Source organism: Callospermophilus lateralis, chromosome 15 (assembly GCF_048772815.1).
Source record: "Callospermophilus lateralis isolate mCalLat2 chromosome 15, mCalLat2.hap1, whole genome shotgun sequence".
NCBI classification, from domain to species: Eukaryota; Metazoa; Chordata; class Mammalia; order Rodentia; family Sciuridae; genus Callospermophilus; species Callospermophilus lateralis.
Genome location: NC_135319.1, coordinates 66,456,038 through 66,477,486, shown reverse-complemented (window position 1 = coordinate 66,477,486; position 21,449 = coordinate 66,456,038). Strand labels below are relative to the sequence as shown.

Genomic DNA, 21,449 nt, shown 5'->3' with positions numbered 1-21,449 from the left:
TTAAATGGTGCTAAAAGATGAGACTATGGATCTCTGCCCTGGAGAGGGTGAGTATAAATAAGCTATAGGAAACTGTGGCAGTTTCATGTGGAACCAACTTAGATGCCTGCCAGTAGATGCATGAAGAAAGAAAATGTGGTATTTATACACAATGGAATATTACTCAGCAATAAAAGAATAAAATCCTGACATTTGCAGGTAAATGGATGGAGTTGGAGGAATATAATGCTAACTGAAGTTAGCCAATCCCAAAAAACTAAATGCTGAATGTTTTGTCTGATATAAGGAGGCTGATTCATAGTGAGGTTGGAAGGGGGAGCATGTGAAGATTAGACAAACTCTAGATAGGGCAAAGGGGAGGGAAGGGGAAGAGATGGGGCAAGGGTTGTAAAAAAAATGGTGAAATGATGGACATTATTTCCCTAAGTATCTGTATGAAGACACGAATAGTATGAATATACTTTGTGTACAACCAGAAATACAAAAAAGTGTGCTCTATAGGTGTAATATGAATTTTAATGCATTTTGCTGTCATATATAACAAATTAGAATAAAAAATAAAATTTTAAAAAATAGATGTAATTACATTATTCCTAACTATTATGAAATATATTAAGGACCAGCCTCAGATCTGACACAATACAGAAATAAGGCTCACACTACTACCCAAGAAGTACTGTTAGTTCCATAGGTTTTTATATAATCCTTAATATATTAACTTTTTAATCTCCTTTTCCATATTTCATCGATTTTTTTTTTCTTTATAAAAATCTAATCACTGGAAAACATAGATCAGGTTCAAAATACAAAGTTCATAATATTTCCAATTGGAGGATGACATTTGAAACAGTATCTATAAGGTTGTTTTTCCTCTCTTAAGAATGTTATCATTGTTATAAGGCAAAGAAAAGCAAAGAAACAAAGCAGATAATAATAATGTGAACATAGGGAAACTGCTAGTGAAAAAAATGAGACCAATATCTTGGGTTTTCAAAATTATTCATTACAAAAATATTCTAGACTCAGATAGTGAAGGATGCTGTGAGCACTGAAGTGTGCAGAATTATACTTGAGTTAATAATCATCTAATATAATTCATTTATAATTTCTTTAAAAAGTTCACTGTTAAAATATGTTAAATTCTTTTTTTAAAATTAATTAATTTTTTACATACATGACAATAGTGGAATGCATTACACTCATTATTACCCAAAATATGTTAAATTCTTATAAGAAATTCACATGGGAAACAAGAGGAATTATTTGTCCCTCCCTATTAAATATGTTTCTAAACTAACCAAGAGGGAGGACTTGCTGGGTTTGGTACTGATATGAAGAATAGGCACCAACCCACACTGCTGTTTGGAATGTAAATTACCAACACCACCTTTCTTTTTTTTTTTTTTTTAATGTGGTGCTGAGGATCGAACCCCATGCCTCATGCACAACCCAGTCCCCCAACACCACCTTTCTAAAGAGCAATCTAAGACTGTTCCAAAATTTTACATGTGCTTAACCTTTGATCCAGCTGTTACACTTTTAGAAATTTATCCCAAGAAATAAAGATAAGAATATAGCAGCATTATTTGTTTGTAGCAATGACTAACTGGAAATAGCATAATAACATAGGTGTTGGTTAAATAACTTATGGCACATCCTTACAATGTAATACTATACAAATGTTAGAAGAAATGAGATCAATATATATCTATACATATTAACATTAAAGGAAGTTCAATATATTTTGTTGAATTCTACTAGGGTACAAAATAGTACATATTATGTAATCCCATTTACATTAAAAACAAAAAACACTCTTCCTATATTGTATAGAAATAGAACTCTCATTTTCTAAAATTCAATATTGTGTTTGCTATTTAAAAAACTTAATAGCAAAATGTTGGTAACTGTTGAAGTTGGGTGATAGGTAAAATGGACTTATTGTACTGTTCTCTCTACTCTTATATGCATTTGAAATTTCCTATAATGTTTTTAGTAAGCCCTGTATTACCTTTGTAATTTTATTATGGGTATTTCTACTAGAAAATAAAAGGGAAGTAGAAAAAATTCTATTAGGTACTTAGCAAAGAAATAAAACCAAGTGCTAATAAATTTAAAATAGTCCTCGTGATTCAACTCCGCATTGAATATTACCCACAAATGCTAATAAAATAGCAAAACATTAATCATACAAAACAGGTTCTTGCAGTGATATCCATACTTGTGTCAACAACTAGCTTGACCTTACAGGCAGCAATGATCTCATTAATCCCAAAACAAATGTATGCATTATTGAGAAAAGTGATCAGAAAACAACAACAAACAAAAAGACAATTTTTTTTAAGTTCTTAAAAGAAAATAAATATTAAAATTCAGAACTTTCACACTGATAGCTAGACAGACGGTAAAGTTTAGCTACACTGTGAGTTTTGTCTCAAGGAAATTTCTTTGACCAAGGCAATGCTGATGCCAGGAGAAGAGGCAATTGTTTCCTTTGCTCCAGACTTACAAAAGGTGGCCAAACCACCCACTACTTTCCGCTACCTAGCCCTGCTGGCTCTGCCTTTTTGATCTCTGAGTCAGCATTTTTCTCTGGCTTTCCTCCTACTTCTTTGGTTGTGAGACCTCTGGTCATTTCAGATTCTGTGATGTGGCATTACCATTTTGTGTCACCTATACTCTTTTCACGGTTTCTAAATTTTTAAACAATGTTAATATTACCTGTGTCAAAAACAAACATTCTAAATTGCATGCACAGGATAATTACAGCTTCATAGGAATTACATATAGAAGTACAAAGAAATTGGGACAAAATGAAATAGTTTTGACAGTAAGATTGTAAAGTTTTTGTTTGGTTTGATTTACTTTAAAGATTTCCTTTAGTGATGTAAGGTTGTAGCTACAATATTTAAAGTTTATTTTTTTTCAGGCCTGGGGATATGGCTCAAGCGGTAGCGCGCTCGCCTGTCATGCGTGCGGCCCGGGTTCGATCCTCAGCACCACATACAAACAAAGATGTTGTGTCCACCAAAAACTAAAAATAAATATTAAAAATAATAAATATTAAAAAAAAAATTCTCTCTCTCTTTCTCTCCTCTCGCTCTCTCTTAAAAAAATAATAAAAATAAAAAAATAAAGTTTATTTTTATTTAAAATTAAATAAAATAAGATGAATCTTTTAAAAGACCAAGATATATGGTGAAATCTACAAGGAACCAGAAGATCTCTTGTGTTGACAAACAGTTATATAAATAATCTGCTTCTCAACAGTAAATCAGACAGCAAACCTCTTATTATGAGTCTAAACAAAAGGAAAGAAGTCTACCCCAAGGAGTATTGACACATGTTATGTAACCTGGCAGGTCCAACATAAGCAGCATGAGCCTTACATGTATGCTGAGGTTTTGTTGTTGTTGTTGTTTTTAGAAAAGAAAGGCCAAGTACAAAATTGAAATTTGTGGAAAAGGGAATCGCTATTTACAAACAGAAAATATTTAAGCTAATGATAAAAGTCTGCCATCCATGAGACTACAAATATTCTTGGACCCTGGGTCCTAAAGTTAAGACTGGCAATGATGGCATTAGTATGACACCAAAAGCACAGGCAACAAAGCCAAAATAAATAAGCAAGACTATGTCAAATTAAAAAGCTTTTGCACAACAAAGTAAACAATAAACAGAATGGAAAAATACTTGCAAACTACATATCTGGTAAGGGGTTAATCTTTATTAAAGTGCTCTTAAAACTCAATAGCAAACAAAACAAAACCAACTAATAACCTGATTTTAAAATGAGCTAAGGACCTGATCAGACATTTCCACAAAGACAAATGAATGAATAACTGGCATAAGAAAAAATGTTCCAAGTCACTACTCAGCAGGGAAACACAATTAATACCACAATATGACAATCACTTCACACCTGTCAGGACAGCTATTATCAAAAAGCAAGACAACAAGTGTTGGTGAGGACATAGAGAGACTGGAACCCTCGTACTGTTAGTGGGAATGCAAAGTGGTGCAATAGTCATGGGAAACAACATGAGGTTCCTCCAAAGATGTAAGAAGTGGGGGTGCTTCATGATTCCGATTTATCACCGTCACCACCACGCCCAACTCTCAATCCAAATTAAGAATCACTATGGCCCTCTCAGACACTGATCCCAAATAAGCAAATGACATGAAGATGTAAACAGCTGATCATCAACAACCCGCCTTTCATCAAAACTGGGTATAGGGTGGTTCTGTTCTATTTCTGAGCAATGAATCTTCTCGTGCCACCTGTCAATTCTGTGTGTGGTATCCACATCCATCTCCAAACCAGAAACCAAAGGGCAGTGAGTGGAACTGGCCTTTCATCCCTTTCATCACCCATTTTTCTGTGTCTCTCCAGACTCAGCATCGCACCTCTCAGGGAGAAGCCTCATGCCTGCTGTGCAGAGGATGTAAAGGGGGGTCTCCTTGTGCTTCGTCACAGGCACATGAGCAGCAGCAAAGCTCAGCAGAGGACGAAGGTAGTCACTGGCATGTTCTGGAGTGTCTGCCATTGCAGAGATTCCTTAAGTAAAAAAACAAAAACAAAAACAAAAACAAAAAAACACTTTCTTTAAAAAGCAGATCACATTAGCTTCAGAAAACTGATACCCCATAAGGTTCTGCTTAAGACCCCATGTTTTTATTTATTTGAAAGGAGGGCAACGATGACTCCCACAATAAAAGGGGGAGATTTTCTCCCCCTCTTCTCTTCTCTTTCATGCCTACAATAGATAAAAGAGATCAACAAAAGATATTCTGATTAGTACCTGGCTTGATTTTTTTAACCACAGGTTGGCTATTGCGGTCTCTCATCTGTTTGATATCCAGCAAGTCATGGGGGTTCCCATTATGTCTTGGCCAGAAATAAACAAAAATCCGGGAGCCACTGCTACCACAGTCCACCACAAGTCCATAATTCAGATTTGGATCTTCAGTATCTGTAGCTTCAAGTTCCCCTACCCGAGCCAAATACCTAAACAAGTCAAAAAGAGAGAGTAGCCAGGTCCATGAGAAGCATCACCATCTGTTCAAGAGTCTTCATTAATTGCCTAAATGAGCTAAGCACACAGGACTATAAGTCCTAATGAAACAATGAAACAATACTGGCCATATTTACTATTGCATATTCAGCGACAGCTGGTTGACTTGCCTAGAGGCCAATAAAATTAGATAACTAATGCTACTCCCCACCCCACATGTTTAGGGCAGTTCTACAATTGGCTGGGCTAACAAATCTTTTACCAAGCACTAAAGAATTTGTAGGTCAGAATAAACTATTGAGTTTTGTTGTTAAAAGCCACTAAATTTGGAGGTGATTTGTTGTACGCTTTAGATAACTATGTTAATCATTTCTTTTCTATTTATCTTTTGAATATATAACCACTATTTATCTTTTGAATTTATAACCATCTATAAAATAAGAAGAACTAAAAGGATCTATCAGGGGCTGGGAGTGTAGCTCAGTGGTACAGTGTATGCTTAGCAAGTGTGAGACCGTGTTTGATCCCCAGCACTGCAAAAGAAGAAAAAAAAAATAGCATCTATCTTCAGAACACATACCAAGCAGCTAGGCAGTGGTTTGCTGCACAGCTGCTGCTATTGTGACTGACTGGATAAATATTAGGAGAGCAAACAGCAGAAGACTCCCTGGAGAAAAGGGCTGAAAAGTCCAGAAAGAAAAGAAGAATTGATAAAATGCTTCTGAGCACTGAGGCTTTGATTAATACTAAAATTCCCTCAGAACCTGAATGCCTGAAAACTATAAGTATAGCTAACTCTCGTTCAAAGGCTTCAAATGACAAAGATGACATACTGTGCGGGTACACAGATCATAATTTTGAATAAGTATTACTATGCATTGAGCTAATAATTGTCTGAATACATCCCCTGAGAATTAGGCTGCATATTCTTCCAAGTATTATACCTAAACTCCCTTCCTTATCTATGCCCTGCTCATCTAACATTGTCTTTGGAGTTAACTCCAAATATATAGATCCCTAACAAATATATTTTGCAAAGCTTTAAGGGGAAAAAAAAAAAAGATTCAAAGTTATAAACACAAAAGGGGTCCATGCAAGTGACTGGCTTGAAGTGTAGGTATCATTAGCTTCATTGTAAATCCACTCCTAATCAGAACATATCACATCCCTCAGATCAATCTAGCTTGTGTTTATTGGTGAGTCCACATTGCTTTTCAGACCATATAGATTCCTTGTTGTTGAAATAAAGCAAACTTAAGGGGGAAAAAAGAGCATCTAGAGATAGTTCTATAATCAAAAATAGATACTGAGCACCTATTCTATCCTATAATGCAAAATACATATTTTAAAAATGAGAATGTACATTTGTGCTTTACGATAATGCCATAAATTACTGCATAAGGCAAGGCAAGGTAGAAGTTTTATCTGGATCTAAAATAGGAATTTCTGGAAATAAAGCAGGTGGTACAAATCTGTTACACACAAGAAAGTTTACAATCCTCAAGTTCCCATTTCACCAAGAACCTACCCAAACTAATCAAATTACTGGGCTTGTCCTAGGTTCAGAATCCAATGATCAGTTCACAACTCACTCCTGTCACATGAAAGCTGGTCGAAGTCTAGACTCAAGTTACAGAACTCCTGCAAGTGCTGACCGTAGAATTATTTTAGATTGAAATAAAAACAGAAAAGATAATGCACCTCCATCCCAAAGTAGCTTCTTATTTCCCATCACAGTGGTCTTTTTACTTCACATGTTTCACAGGTCTTTGCTTTCCTCCTATGAATACCACCCTCTCTATCTCCCTTTGCCAAGATTCTAGATCCTACCTCTTCCTGTTACTGAATTACTTTTCTGTAGAACATTGGTTCTCAAACTTTAGAGTATCAGGACTCCTTTATATTCTTAAAAATCATTGGACACCCAAGAGCTTTTGTGTACATCTATCTGCATTTGATATATTATAAAATAAAACAGAATTTTTTTAAACATTTGTTCATTTAGATAAAACAAAAACTTCATTACATATTAACACTTCTATGTAAATAGGCTACATTTTCTAAAAAAGCATTTGCAAGATTAGAAGAGTGTTATTATATCACAGTTTTACAAATGTATTAAAGCCTAGATTAAGAGATAATAGCTAGATTCTCATATTTGCTTCTGTATTCAATCTGCTAAAATATATTGTTTTGGTTAAGTATTTGAGAGAAAATCCAGCCTCCCATATGTTGTTGGAAAAGAGAGGAGTACTAAAAAAAAAAAAAAAAAGTTTAATGCTGGGGCCTTTAGGCAAGTACTCTACCATTAAGCTACATCCCAGACCAAGGAGGAGTATTTTAATATTTTAATATCACTGGGGATATTCTTTTGTTACTACCCTATAACTCAAAACAGGTAGAATTTCTTAAAGATTAGTTGCAGTGGGAATCTAAAACCCTATTCAAGAACTTTTCATTTGATTTTCAATCTCTTGGTTTATTGGGGCACAGTGTCTCAAGATTGCAAGTTCAAAGCCAGCCTCAGCAACTCAATGAAATTCTGTCTCAAAAAAAAAAAAAAAAAATTAAAATAAAAAGAACTGGAGATGGATCCCAGTGGCAAAGTGTCTCTAAGTTCAATCCTCAGTACCAGGGGGAAAAAAATCTACTGTTTTATTTTGCACTTTGTTTTTGTTTTAAATATTTATTTAGTTGCCAATGGACATAATACCTTTATTTACTTATTTATGTGGTACTGAGGATTGAACCCACATGCTAGGCAAATGCTCTACCACTGAGCCACAAACCCAGTCCCTTAACTTGCACCTTGCGTGGCTTTTCCCCAAGCATGATTTGTAACATCCTATACTGGAAAACATTAGTTCACCAAATTATGCAAATCTTCCTAATGTTGACACATAGCATTCTGTAGTATCATAAACTACATTTATTAATATAAGCACCAATCTTGCTCAAACATTTTTTTTAACTATTGGAAAGTTACCAAATTCAAAACTGCAGCCATAAGTTTTCCAAAATTCTAATTTTTCCTTGGAAGTTCAAATTTTATCATTGGCAATAAATTCTGACAGTTGTTTTCATTTCGATAAAAGATTTACTTCATATACGTTCTTTCCCTCCCCTTCCTCCCTCCCCCTCCCCACCTCTCTCTTTGGTACTAGGGTTTTAATTCAGGGGCAATTTACCACTGAGCTATATCCCCAGTCCTTTCTATTTTTTATATTGAGACAGGGTTTCACTAAGTTGCTGAGGCTGACCATCTCACTCCAGTAAGATTGGCAGCCATTATGAAGTCAAACAACAAGTGCTGGCGAGGATGTGGGGAAAAGGGTACTCTTGTACATTGCTGGTGGGACTGCAAATTGGTGCGGCCAATATGGAAAGCAGTATGGAGATTCCTGGGAAAGCTGGGAATGGAACCACCATTTGACCCAGCTATTGCCCTTCTCGGACTATTCCCTGAAGACCTTAAAAGAGCGTACTATAGGGATACTGCCACATCGATGTTCATAGCAACACAATTCACAATAGCTAGACTGTGGAACCAACCCCGATGCCCCTCAATAGATGAATGGATAAAAAAAAAAATGTGGCATTTATACACAATGGAGTACTACGCAGCACTAAGAAATGACAAAATCATTAAATTTGCAGGGAAATGGATGGCATTAGAGCAGATTATGCTAAGTGAAGCTAGCCAATCCCTAAAAAACAAATGCCAAATGTCTTCTTTGATATAATGAGAGCAACTAAGAACAGAGCAGGGAGGAAGAACAGGAGGAAAAGATTAACATTAAACAGAGACATGAGGTGGGAGGGAAAGGGAGAGAAAAGGGAAACTGCATGGAAATGGAGGGAGACCCTCATTGTTATACAAAATTACATATAAGAGGTTGTGAGGGGAATGGGAAAAAAATAAGGAGAGAAATGAATTACAGTAGATGGGGTAGAGAGAGAAGATGGGAGGGGAGGGGAGGGGGGATAGTAGAGGATAGGAAAGGTAGCAGGATACAACAGTTACTATTATGGCATTATGTAAAAATGTGGATGTGTAACCGATGTGATTCTGCAATCTTTGTAATGTTTTGAATAACCAATAAAAAATTTAAAAAATTAAAAAAAAGAACACCTAGGAAGAATGACGGGAGAGGACTTGCCTTACCTGATTTTAAGACATACTGTAGAGTTACAGAAAGTAAACCAACACAGACAATCCTGTCACTGGAATGAAACATCAATATAAAAAGCAGAAATATGAAAATTATTTGATAAAAGTGGCATTTCAAAGAAGTAGGTGCCACTATAACATTAAGTGTGTCTGGACAACTACGATCTCTGGACATGTGATTTGATTTTAATCTCCTCTACTTAATTCTGACTTCTAAATTCTGTAAGGTGAACTCATTTACTTTCATAATAATAAAAGTCATGAAAAGTTAAAAAAAAACAAATATCTGAGATAAATAATATTATAAAGTGAAAAAAAAAAAGTTGCTGAGGCTGACCTCAAACTTGCAATCTTCCTGCTCCAGCCCCTGAGTCACTAGGATTACAGGCATGCATGCACCCATGCCCAATTACTTCATTTTCAAGAAAATGTCTAGGAAACCTCCAAGTCTGAGAACTTTAATTTTTCTGACATTCCTTCTTTCAAGTATAAATTGTGTTCCATAATAAAAGCAACTAGGCTTAGCTCATAACCAATTGCATAAGTGATTTTCATCAAGACAACTATTGTATGCAAAACTGCTTAATACCTACTCTCATCTCATCCCAAAAAGTACTACATGGAAGTGGATTTTTCCATTATTATTGTATGACAATGAAGAATACAATAACTACTAGTATGATTTGGTGCCTCTACCTTGATTTTACTCACCACTGCTTTTATACCCTCAGAACAGATGCCAGTTGAAAAAGGCAAATATAATGGCAATGGTCAAGGGGTGGAAGCAACCCAAGTGTCCAGCAAAAGATGAACAGATAAATAAAATGTGGTATGAACATACAAAGGAATGTTATTCATCTTTAAAAAGGAAGGAAATCCTTTCATAAACCAACGGATGAAGCTTTAGGACATTATGCCAAGGGAAATATGCTAGTCATGAAAAGATAAATACTGTACGATTCCACTTACATGATGTATCTAAAGTAGTACAATTAATAGAAACAGAAAGTAAAATGGTAGAGACAAGTGGCTGGCAGGAAGGAGAAAAGGGAAGTTGTTTAATAGTGTAAAGTTCCAGATTTGCAAGATGAAAAAGTTCTGGGAACTGTTTCACCACAATGTAAACATACTTAACTCTGCTGAACTGCACACTTAAAAATGGTTAAGATGAGCAGGGCATGGTGGTGATTAAGAGGCTGAGGATGTGGTGCAGTGGTAAAGTGCCACTGCATTCAATCCTCAATACAAAAAAAAAAAAAAAAAGGTTAAGATGTTAAATTGTATGTTTTTTACCACAATAAAAAAGTAAATAAGATCTTAATATTATTATGGAAATAGTTTTGGCCTCACAAGCTCCTTGAAAGGGTCTCAAGTACCCCCAGGGGTCGATAAACACTTGGCAATTTTATTTTTCTCCTTAACATCCATCAGCTTTTCTACCTATTCCTTCCCCCTTTCCCAGTCCTAAGGCACTTCTGTTTAACAATGCTGACTCTTAATATCCACAACAATTTGAAAAGGCCTGTTTCTTCTGTTCAAAATGGTAGCATGTCATTATTCCCTTTTAGTAGTCAGTTTATATTGCTGTATGAGCCCCGAAGATTTCTTTCACATTTGTTAGACCCTCTCCTAGAGGTTTCTCAAGAGCAAGTACCTTATCTGCAGAATCTTGATATTTGCCACAGTGCTCCTCACATTTTTCTGCCTAAGACTTATCAATCAATACTCATTGTGTCCTAGAGCTCAGAACATGATGCTGTTGGTTTCTTGGTAACTCCTCCCTGTCTTTGTACAGCTGGTATATTCAAAATCAATTGGTCTTTTAGAACATTTCAGTGACTTTCCAAAGTATCCTGTTACACTTTCTGATTTTTGCCAAAATAAGCAACTTTATACCTCTAATTTTGGTGCAACTTAACTTTGCTTTCTCTTCCCTTAGAAGTCTTCAAGTATAATGGAAAAAAAAAATTCAGCTGACATTAGATCACAAGGTAAATAGAAAGGACCAGATGGCATTTCTGCTGTGTCTCAGATGATTCTTTTGATAAGTCACTGCAGGAAGCAGAAAGTCTCCATTTTTCTTGTTTTGTATACAAATGAATAACTGAAGAACAATTTTCCCCTTTGGGGAGTTAACAGAATTACTTCTTTCTGGAACTCTGCCCTCTTTAGACCCTCATCAGTCTTCATCTCTGTATGGATCACTTGTCCTTTCCTGGATTTTTCTATTTATGATTTGCAGCCCACAACTTGGCCATTATAGTCAATTATTTGAACTGCTGGACCCTCTTGCTTTCCTAATGCTGCACTAAACCAATCTATAAAGAAGACTTATAGCCCAGGAGAAAAGTTCCAAAAGCTTTGCAATCCCTCACATCCACTTTCCAAAGAAAGGTCTGATTCTCCATCATACACTCACCCTCCCCCATGTCATGTACATATACACACATGCACTCTTTCCCTTTGAGAAACACAATTTTCCATTAGTCACTGCTGAGTAAATTAAAAGAAAGTTATCCATCCACAAATAATCACCCCAAGTAGAACTGGAAAACAAAAGCTTTTCACTGCCATTATCCTAAAAACATTAACAGCATTAGTGTTGTAACTGACCAAACCATTATCTAGCTTACAAAATCAACATTAATTATATCACTTTCAGCGTTCCAATAGAACTCAGTGATGTACCAAAAGTCAATAAATGGGTACTCCATCAGTGTGGGTCTACCAGCTCTTTGTTAAATGTTATACTTTTCAACCACTATTCAGGACTTAGAACCAAATATAATGACATTATTACTAAAGTAACTGCACATGAATGATGACAGTAATACACATCCAGAAAAACATCTTGTAAGGTTACTGCTTACCTCCTAACAAGATTAATCAGAGCAGACAGGAACATTTATAATTTAAAGCCCTGCTTATAAACTCTAAAAACACCATTAAGATCAAGTAAATGAATGAATGTGAACAGATGCTTTCAGTCATGCCAGCAAAAATCTCTAAATTGCTCTACATAAGAACACTTCCAGGTGCAGTGGTGCATGCCTGGAATCTCAGCAACCCAGGAGGCCAAGGCAGGATTATCCAAGGCCAGCCTCAGCAACTTAGTGAGACCCTATCTCTAAATAGAAAAATAAAAAAGGCTGGGGATAGGGATGTAGCTTGGATGTTAGAGAACCCCTGGGTTCAATCTCCAGTACACACACACACCAAAAAAATCTTAATTTTATCTGCGTATCTTAAGCTTATCATTTTTATCCTAACCAAAAGTAATGCCCCTTTCTGACTTTTTTTTAAACAAAATTAAAGAAGGTTGGTACTGAGCCAATCACAGACATAGAACCTCTCACTCAGTTATTCTCAGATAGATAGCAAAGGAAGATGAAGGTACAATTTTTCCACAGCTACAAAAGAAAGTCTTCAGACCAATAGTTCAACCAGATAAAATTTTACTCTCTAATGAAGATAGTAGTGAGGCTACTGAAAAGTAAACAATATTAAACATTAAGGCTTAAAAAATGTGCTAAATATACAGAATATTTGGTAAGAATAATTTACTATTTATTTAATATATATTACATGTGTGTTGTATATAATATCACTATATATGTATGTAATATATATTTATACACACACTAAAAGTGCCCCTTACACTAAAAATAAATTTTAACAATTAACCCAGCACCTAGGGCAGTGCCTTAAATATGGTAGACCTAGCACTGTCCAACAGAACTTGCTGATATGATGGGAATATTACACTGTCCAATAGGATAGCCACTAGCTTCATGTAGTCACTGAGCACTTGAAATGTGTTTAATGCAAGTAAACTGAATTTTTTGTTTATTTCAAATTCAATAATCACTTGTAGGTAATGACTACTTATTAGATAACCACAGCATAGCTATTTAAGAATATCTGTTGATTAAGTGAATAAATGAATGAATGTACAAATATAAATACATATTAAGTCTGAATATATCATTGGATCATGTCTGGATTAATCTATGACACATGCTAAATAAATAATTGATTTAAATACACATTAACACAAGAAAATCTTTTTTTTTTAATTTTTTTCTTTTAATATTTTTTTAAGTGTCAATGGACCTTTATTTTATTTATTTATATGCAGTGCTGAGAATCGAACCCAGGGCCTCATACATGTTAGGCAAGCACTCTACCACTGATCCACAACCCCAGCCAACACACACACAAAAAATCTTAAAAACATAACACTCCTACTTATATGGGGGACAGGGCATGTATGAGAAATCTTTGTACTTTCAGCTTCAAGAAGCTGTAAAACTAAAACTGTTCTAAAAAGTAAAATCTATTAAAAATACAAAACAAAAAACAGCTTTAGATTTCCAGGCTTACTGATGCCCCACACTCTCTAAGTTTACCTTTTCCAAATTGCAATTCTGATGCAAATCTCTTGTTTTCTTCTTCAGAAGCAATGTGGCTTGCGTTCACAATTAAAAATATATATATATATATGATTTTGAAACTACTAAAGGAAAAAACACACAGGCTTCTAAAGTCATGAGTCATATTACCTGAGAAGAGATTTGCTAAATGTCACCAATATCTGAAAAGAATTCAAATAAAAATGTTTTTAATACAAAAATAATTAAATTAAAATATTTTTAAAACATTAACTTCTTTCACACATATTAAAATACAAAAATGCAATGTGCAAGAGAAACTATCACATCTAACTAAATAAATGCCTTATTTATCGAAACCACAGAAGAATGAATGCAAAATTCCTCTGGGCACATTTTCATGATCTAAGGTTTTCAAACTTGCGTCTGTGAAGATATTTGTAAGCGTGTTTCTGGAAGCATAGCACATTCCGTGCATCACCACAAAATACTGATAAAAATTTAATCATGTGAATTCAGAAACAGTTTAAGTAGGAAAAAATATGGTTATATTTGTAGTAATACAAAAATCAAAACTACAAGCACCTGCCTTAAAAATATTTTAAGCTGTTGAACTAAGGTGATAGGTATTTCCATTGATTCCTAGTTACCTGCTTGATCATTTGATCATAAGCTAGTGTTCCCAGTGCTTAAGCAATAGCAGATGCCACAAAAAATAAATTAGTCTATAGACAGTCCTAGATGTTATCCTCTTTTAAAAGTACAAATGACAGGAGTACGAAGCAGCTATTTTTACTCCAACTTCATACATAAAGAAAATGAGATTCCAGAACTTGTAAGGAGCCTGCCCCTGTCACCAGACTAGCAAATGTTAGGGCTAATTAGTTCTAAACCAATCTTCTTTCCCCTACACCACAATACCTCCTCCTTACAGCAAATGGTTCTCAACCTAGGCTGCATATTAGAATTCCCTCAACAAAATGCCCTATTATTTTCATTTGGTAATGGTCCCCAAATGATTTAGATATGCAAAGATTAAAAATCAATTATTTAATATCAATATTAACATAAATTATTAGACTATGTTTAACTGAATACATACAACTACTTACCGCTATAGAAAATGTCTGTAGAAATTGGGTTTCCTCACCCTCAGGATATCAGATATTACTAATTGTTACCATCATTGTGCCTACAGCTATTGACATACCTCACCTCACCTGCATATTCCAATGTGATATTATTCTGTTACATTGAGAGAACCATATGAATAAAACTGTGTGTACAAGAAAAGCAAGCAGGTTTTATGTAATATAGTCTATCTTATCAGTAAAATACATCACTTTTAGGACATGAGCTTAGTGATATCAAGTTTAGTTCCTCATGGGCCTCTTCTGACAAATTTCTGATTCTTAACTTTGTTCCCGATTCCTACCTATGTACAGTTTCTAATTCTTTGCTCCTGATTCTACACAGCTGCATATAAACTATTATCTCACTGGGAAATAATTATTCCTTCAAGTCTGTCTCTGTAATTAGATCATGAACTATGAGTTCAGAAGCCACGTTTTATTCATCTTTGTACCCCAGTGCCTAACAATTTCATGCATATCAAGCTGTCAGCAAATGTTTACCTCCTACATGATTCATGAGTGAAGTTTAATGAGATATGGTAATCTGTGACAATATGTACATGCTGGCTGCTGGCTGCTGTGCAAGAGCCTTACAGGATATTAACACTTGGATAACGTCTTTACAATGTGCAGTCTGTGTGCTCCTCAGCTCTGCAGCTGTTTCAGTTAATTCAACCTAATAAGTATTTATTGAATCTGGTCACTTGGCATACTGTGGAAAATAATAACTATTGGATCAGGGTCCAGTGGCATGGCTCAGCAGTGTAGTGTCAGCCTAGAATGCACAAGGCCCTGGGTTTGGTCCCCAGTACCACACACACAAAACAAACAAAAAAAACTACTGAATCACTCCTCCTCCCACTTGTGGTTCAAATGTTTTTACTTCTCTCAATCCATGTTTCTGCCACCCAAGTTCTGGCCACCATCATCTCTATTGAAGTACTCCAATTAGTCTCTCTGCTTTATCTTTTATTCCCCTCCAATTCATTCTTCACAATGCCACCAAAGTGAGCTTTCTTCAAAAAGCAAGTCAGATCCAAATACTCTCAAAAATCTTTTAGAGCCTCCCCTCTATCCTTAGGATGATATCTAACCCCCTAAAATGGCTTAGGAGACCCAGCCTGATCTACATCTCCATTTATACAGCTCACTACTCACTCCCTAATTGTCTCTCTGGCCATATAAACTAATCTATATGGAATTCCATAATTAGACCATGTTGTTTTCCTGTGAGAAAATGTACTTAGGTTTGTCAAGAAAATCCCAATAAGCATTAAAGAAACTAAACTTATGGATTTAGGTCTCCAATGTTAACAGGTTTCTTAAAGCCAACTGTAGAGTACTATAGTCACCCAAACAGTGCTTCCTCTTCAGGAAAGGAAGATTCAGACAATACAAATGAATAGAGCTGCTACAGAAGGAAAGGTGGGAAACATAAGCTTCTTGAGGAAAGGTACCAAAGTCTCCCTGTCCTCATGTCTATTATCACCTCCACATAGTGGCTGCTCAATAAAGTTTTATTTAATGAATTAATGACAAGAATTAATAGAAAACACATACTGGGGACAGATTCACCCAAAAATGAAAAGAAGAGTAGGCATGTGTCTCAATTCTGACCAAAAGAGATTCAAGGAAAGGGTTGCTCGAGGTTTACGGGAAGGTAGTTCATTCTCAGAAGAGGGCCATGGAGCACCTGTTCCTCTCTCCCACAGGACATGAAAGAGGATGCATGTTGCTTTGCTTGCTACTGACTGCTATTTTGCAACCATTAAACTAGCTGACTTTGTGGAAAATGGAGAGGAGACAGAGATTCCCATCTTGCTAGCCAGTGTTGAACTTGTGGTCCCTCTATCCCTGAACTTCTGGTTTTGTAAGCCAATAAACATTTTTATTATTTAAGTCAGTTTTGGCTGTTACTTGCTGCCTGAAGTCTCCTGATACATATCTGAGGAGCAATAAGGAAAAGAAAATTCTAAAATAAATTAGAAAATCATTTTGAAGATGATGAACACAACATGCCATCATTTAATTTTGTAGCTTCTGCAGAAACTAACCACACAAAAAAAGAAAAATAATCAAATGAATCACTGTAATAAAAGAATGCAGATCTTCTGTGCAATTAGTATGGCACTGAAAGAATGTCAAGTAACTCAGATGAGTTTTCCATGAAAAAAGGTTTTCAGTTTTCACCAGGTAGAATTAACAGTAGATTAGATACTACAGAAGAAAGTGCTAATGAACTTGAAAACACAGCAATAAAATATCCAAATCAAACACAAGGAAAAAAAAAAAACCTACTGGGGGGAAAAAAGATAATCAGTGAGCTGTGGAAAATATTACATGGCTCCATATATATGCAACTGGAGTCCCCAAAGGAGAACTGGGGAGGACAGAAAAATATATTTAGAAATAACTGGCAAACTTTTTCCAAATTTGATTAAAAACTGCAAATCCGTAGATCCAAAAACCCAAGGACCACACTATATCTTTGTATCGCCATGCTTATCACAATGTCATGCACACAGCAAGTTCTCAGCAAATGTTTCTCCCAAATAAGAATCACAAATTATTTAGGAAACTATAACAAAGCAAATCATGATCAAATTGCTTAAAACCAGTGATAAAAAGAAAATCTTAGCCGGTCACAGTGGTGTACACCTGTAATCCCAGCAGCTTGGGAAACTGAGACAAGAGGATCACAAGTTCTAGGTGAGCCTCGGCAACTTAGTGGGGCACTAAGCAATGTAGCGAGATCCTGTCTCAAAATAAAAAAGGGCTGAGGATATGGCTCAGTGGTTAAGTGCCTTGAGTTTAATCTCTGGTGCCTATAGAAAGAAAAGAAAATCTTAAAAGACTGGGCACAGTGGTGTACACACATGTATCCCAGTGACTTAGGAGGCTGGAGCAGGAGGATAGCAAGCTCAAGGCCAGTCTCAGCAACTTAGTGTCTCAATGTAAAAAAAATTAAAAGGACTGGGGATGTAGCTCAGTGGTAAAGCACCCCTGGGTTCAATCCCCAGTCAAAAGAAAGATGGAAAAGAAAGAAGAAATAAAGGGAAGGAAAAGAAAGAAAATCTAAAATGCTGTCAGAGGAAAAAAACACATTATATACAGAAAGATGAAAGATAAAAATGACAGCAGACTTCTCCACAAGAAGAATGCCAGCCAAAAGTCAAGAGAGCATCATCTTTAAAATAATCAAAGAAAAAAACCAATTGACCTAGAATTCTACAACCAATGAATATTTCTTTTAAAAGGAAAACAAAATAAGGATTTCTTCTGTCATACAAAAATTGAAGAAATTCATCACCTGCAGACTTGCTCTGCTAGAAATTGAGAAAATTCTTTAGAAAAAAAGGGAAATGACACCAGATGGAAATAAAGATCTGTACAAAAAAAAAATAAAGAACCCAGAAATAGTAAATACATGGGTAAATATACAAGTCTTTTTTTTTTCTTATTTTTAAAAATCTCTTTAAAAGATAATTGACTGTTTAAAGCAAAGATAATAACAACATTATGTGGAAGTTATATGTAAGAAATACAATGTATGACAACTATAGCACAGAGACCCAGGGGAATGGAGGAATGAAAGTATACTACTGTTAGGTTGTTATAATATTTGTGAAGAGGTGTGATATTACTTTAATAGACTCTGGTAAGTTCAAGATGTATACTATAAAACCTAAAGCAATCACTTTAAAAAAGAGTTATATCTTTTAAGCAAAGAAAAGAGATAAAATGTAATCAGAAAAAAAAAATATATACTCAATTTAAAAAAAAGAAAAGAGGAAAGGGCTGGGGCTGGGGCTCAGTGGTAGAGCATTTGCCTGGCATGTGTGAGGCCCTGGGTTGGTTCTCAGCACCACATATAAATAAATAAAATAAAGGTCTATCAACAACTAAAAGAAAATTGGAAAAAAAAAAAAAAAAAGAGGGAACATGAAAAAAATGTGACAAATAGAAACAAACAGCAATATAGATTAAACTCAATTAATAATTAAGTGTAAGTGGCCTAAACACCCCAATTAAAAAGCAGAGATTGGGGCTGGGGTTGTGGCTCAGTGGTACAGCGCTTGCCTAGCACATGTGAGGCCCTGGGTTCGATCCTCAGCATCATATAAAAATAAATAAATAAAATAAAGGTACTATGTCCAACTACAACTAATAAATAAATATTTTTTTAAAAAGCAGAGATTGTCAGACTGGATAAAAAGTGAGGCTTAACTAAACAGTAACTAGGAGCAGCCCACTTTAAATACTAAGACAAAAATAGGCTAAAACTAAGAGCACAAACTAAAGATCAATCATGCTAACGTTAATCAAAAGAAAGCTGAAGCAGTTGTAATAATACCAGATTAGTAGCTTTCAGAGCAAACAATATAATCAAGGACAAAGAGAATCATTTAACAGTACAGGGATCAATTCATCAAGGATGCACAAAAATCCTAAACATTTATGCACCCAGTAAGTCAGCCCACCAAAACAAGAAAATAGAAAGATGCCTTTCATGATTAAAAGGCAGTATCAGCATTTCTGAATCAAAATTGAACACAGCAAAATGGAGCTTAAGATTTTTCTTAAGTAATAAATAACATGCAATCTTTACTATTAAAAGTACAATATCCCCACAAAGGGCCAAAGGTAGTAGTACGTTAAACAACTTATCAAAATGTCAATGACAAAAAAAAAAAAAAAAAAGTCAATGACTTCAGTGCCAAAGCAGCTCAGTGATCTAAAGCTGACTCACCTTTCATACTGCCTATCTCTTGGTAATGATGCACCCCAATGTCGAAAGTCCATGATTAACATAAGTAAAATGAGACAGGATATGAAGAAGAGCCCCAGGAATGCTACCCGCTGACGGAGAAATGGGCTCACTGTGGGCACAGTGAAGTACCAGGAAGCTGGGCAGAGGTAGGAAAAACTGATCCTGAAATGAGACAAACATAAATTAAGCCTGAAAAGTCTCCAAGATTGAGTGCTTAAAGTGGGTTTTAAATTGGATAAAAGCCCTCCTAATAAAGACAAAAAAAAAAAAAATGCCAAGAAAAAGTCTATTGTTTTAATCTCAAATTTTAAAAAAGCACCTATATTGTTCATGGTGCTTCTATGCAAATCAAAAAAGTCTTATCTGCTCTTTCCAAACTCTGTACTTTTGTGTGCAATTCAAAGAATTAATCTCATATTAATGAAAAGATCACCAAGCTCCTGTAGGAACTTATAACACTGGAGAATCAGACCAACTACAACATTACCACCAGGAACGCTGACAAGAAACTGGATAGTCAGAAAAATTACTCAACTTACTTTTTAAAATGTTTTAATAAGTTATATATTCACGTGGTAAATAAATAAATAAAACAGTTCAAAATTTAGTGAAAAGTGCATTTTTTGATCTGACCCCACCACCTCTCTAAGAGGTAACCACTGCTACCAACTTTCAATGTATCTTTCCAGGAATAGTCTATGGCTATACAGGCATAAATACATAACAATACATGTGGTAATATCTGTGTGTGTGTGTGCCCATTCCCGTGGTCTTACAAAAATGGTAGCACAAAAAATGGTTCTGCTTCTTTCCTTCGCTCTCTTTTGCAACCGTCCCATATTGGGTTATGTAGATCTACATTTATCTTTAAAAAAAAAAAAAAAGTTTCAGAGAATTATAATATATGGATAACTGTATTCAATTGTGAAGTTCACTTTCTATAGTGATTCAAAAAATAATTCCAGTTTAACTTCCTCAAGGGACATTTAGCTTCACTCAGATGGAAATCTGAAAGAATATTACAATCTAGCACTTTTCAGAGCTGAGTGAACAAACTCCCTCTACAATCCTAGGGTCACTGGATGAAAAATTCTTTATTGCACCTGCCTTCAAAAAAACACAGCTTTGACCATCTTTGCATACTCCTGGACAGGAAGCAAAGTCCAGGTGCAGCCTTAGGGCAGACCTCATAGATAATAGTCTCAGGATCCCCTCCCCACGGTCCTCCTGCCATCCTCCATTGAAGTCCCCAATCTGGGAGAAAGTGTGCAGCCTTACCTAGCCATGGGTTCCCTTCAGTGGTCTGTCACCTCCTTTTTCTTTTGACCTGAGAAGGTGGATTCCTTGTCCCAGGCATCTCCTAAGTCTGCAGCCTGGAAAGAGTTGGCTGGGTTTCAGGCTTACCTCCAGCAGTGCCCACGAGACTAGACCTTCACGAGAATTCCACATCTCCCACCCATTCCCCGGCTCCCACTCCGTGTCTGTCCTCTCATTCCTCAGGCCCAGAGGACCCCCTATCCGGGTAGATCTGGAAGTGGAGCGTTCCCGTGGGCCAGCTCCGTCTTCGAGGAATCTGCAATCCCCAGGTAGAGAGGGTCCCCATTTCCTCTCCCGTCTCCCCCGGTCCCGCAGCTCTCCCGCATTCCCACTCACGGGATCGAGCGGCCCGCCGGTCCCTCTGCACCGCTCGGATCCGCCGTGTCCACAGCTGCTCCTACAGCCTCCAGCCCAGCCGGAAGGAGGGCCCGTGCCGGCGGCGGCGCCACGTCCCCAAGGAAACCGCACGGAGCCAATGAGTGACATGGGACCCGGGAGAGGGGCCCGCCCCCTACGCAGCCAGAGCGAAGGGCGAACCCGCTGCGCCGGCAGCACGTCCATCCGCCAGAATGGCCAATCCCCAAGAGCGCACAGCATCTAATGCCCGCCCCGGGATTTCCAGCCACGTCCAATCGGAAAGGCGTGGTGTCG

At 36.3% G+C, this 21,449-nt stretch overlaps 1 protein-coding gene across 1 annotated transcript in view; it reads right to left on the bottom strand.

The window, feature by feature from the left end:
• The window catches only part of Entpd7 (ectonucleoside triphosphate diphosphohydrolase 7), a 39,287-nt gene extending 18,079 nt beyond the window's left edge, over positions 1-21,208 (bottom strand). The window contains exons 1-5 of the mRNA XM_076834580.1: positions 21,135-21,208; positions 20,760-20,854; positions 19,461-19,643; positions 4,803-5,008; positions 4,408-4,558 (exon numbers count right to left, since the gene is read on the bottom strand). Of these exons, the coding sequence (XP_076690695.1) occupies positions 4,408-4,558; positions 4,803-5,008; positions 19,461-19,643; positions 20,760-20,767 (548 nt within the window). The 5' untranslated portion in view covers positions 20,768-20,854; positions 21,135-21,208. The remainder of the gene's footprint in view (positions 1-4,407; positions 4,559-4,802; positions 5,009-19,460; positions 19,644-20,759; positions 20,855-21,134) is intronic.
• Positions 21,209-21,449: the final 241 nt, after the last annotated feature.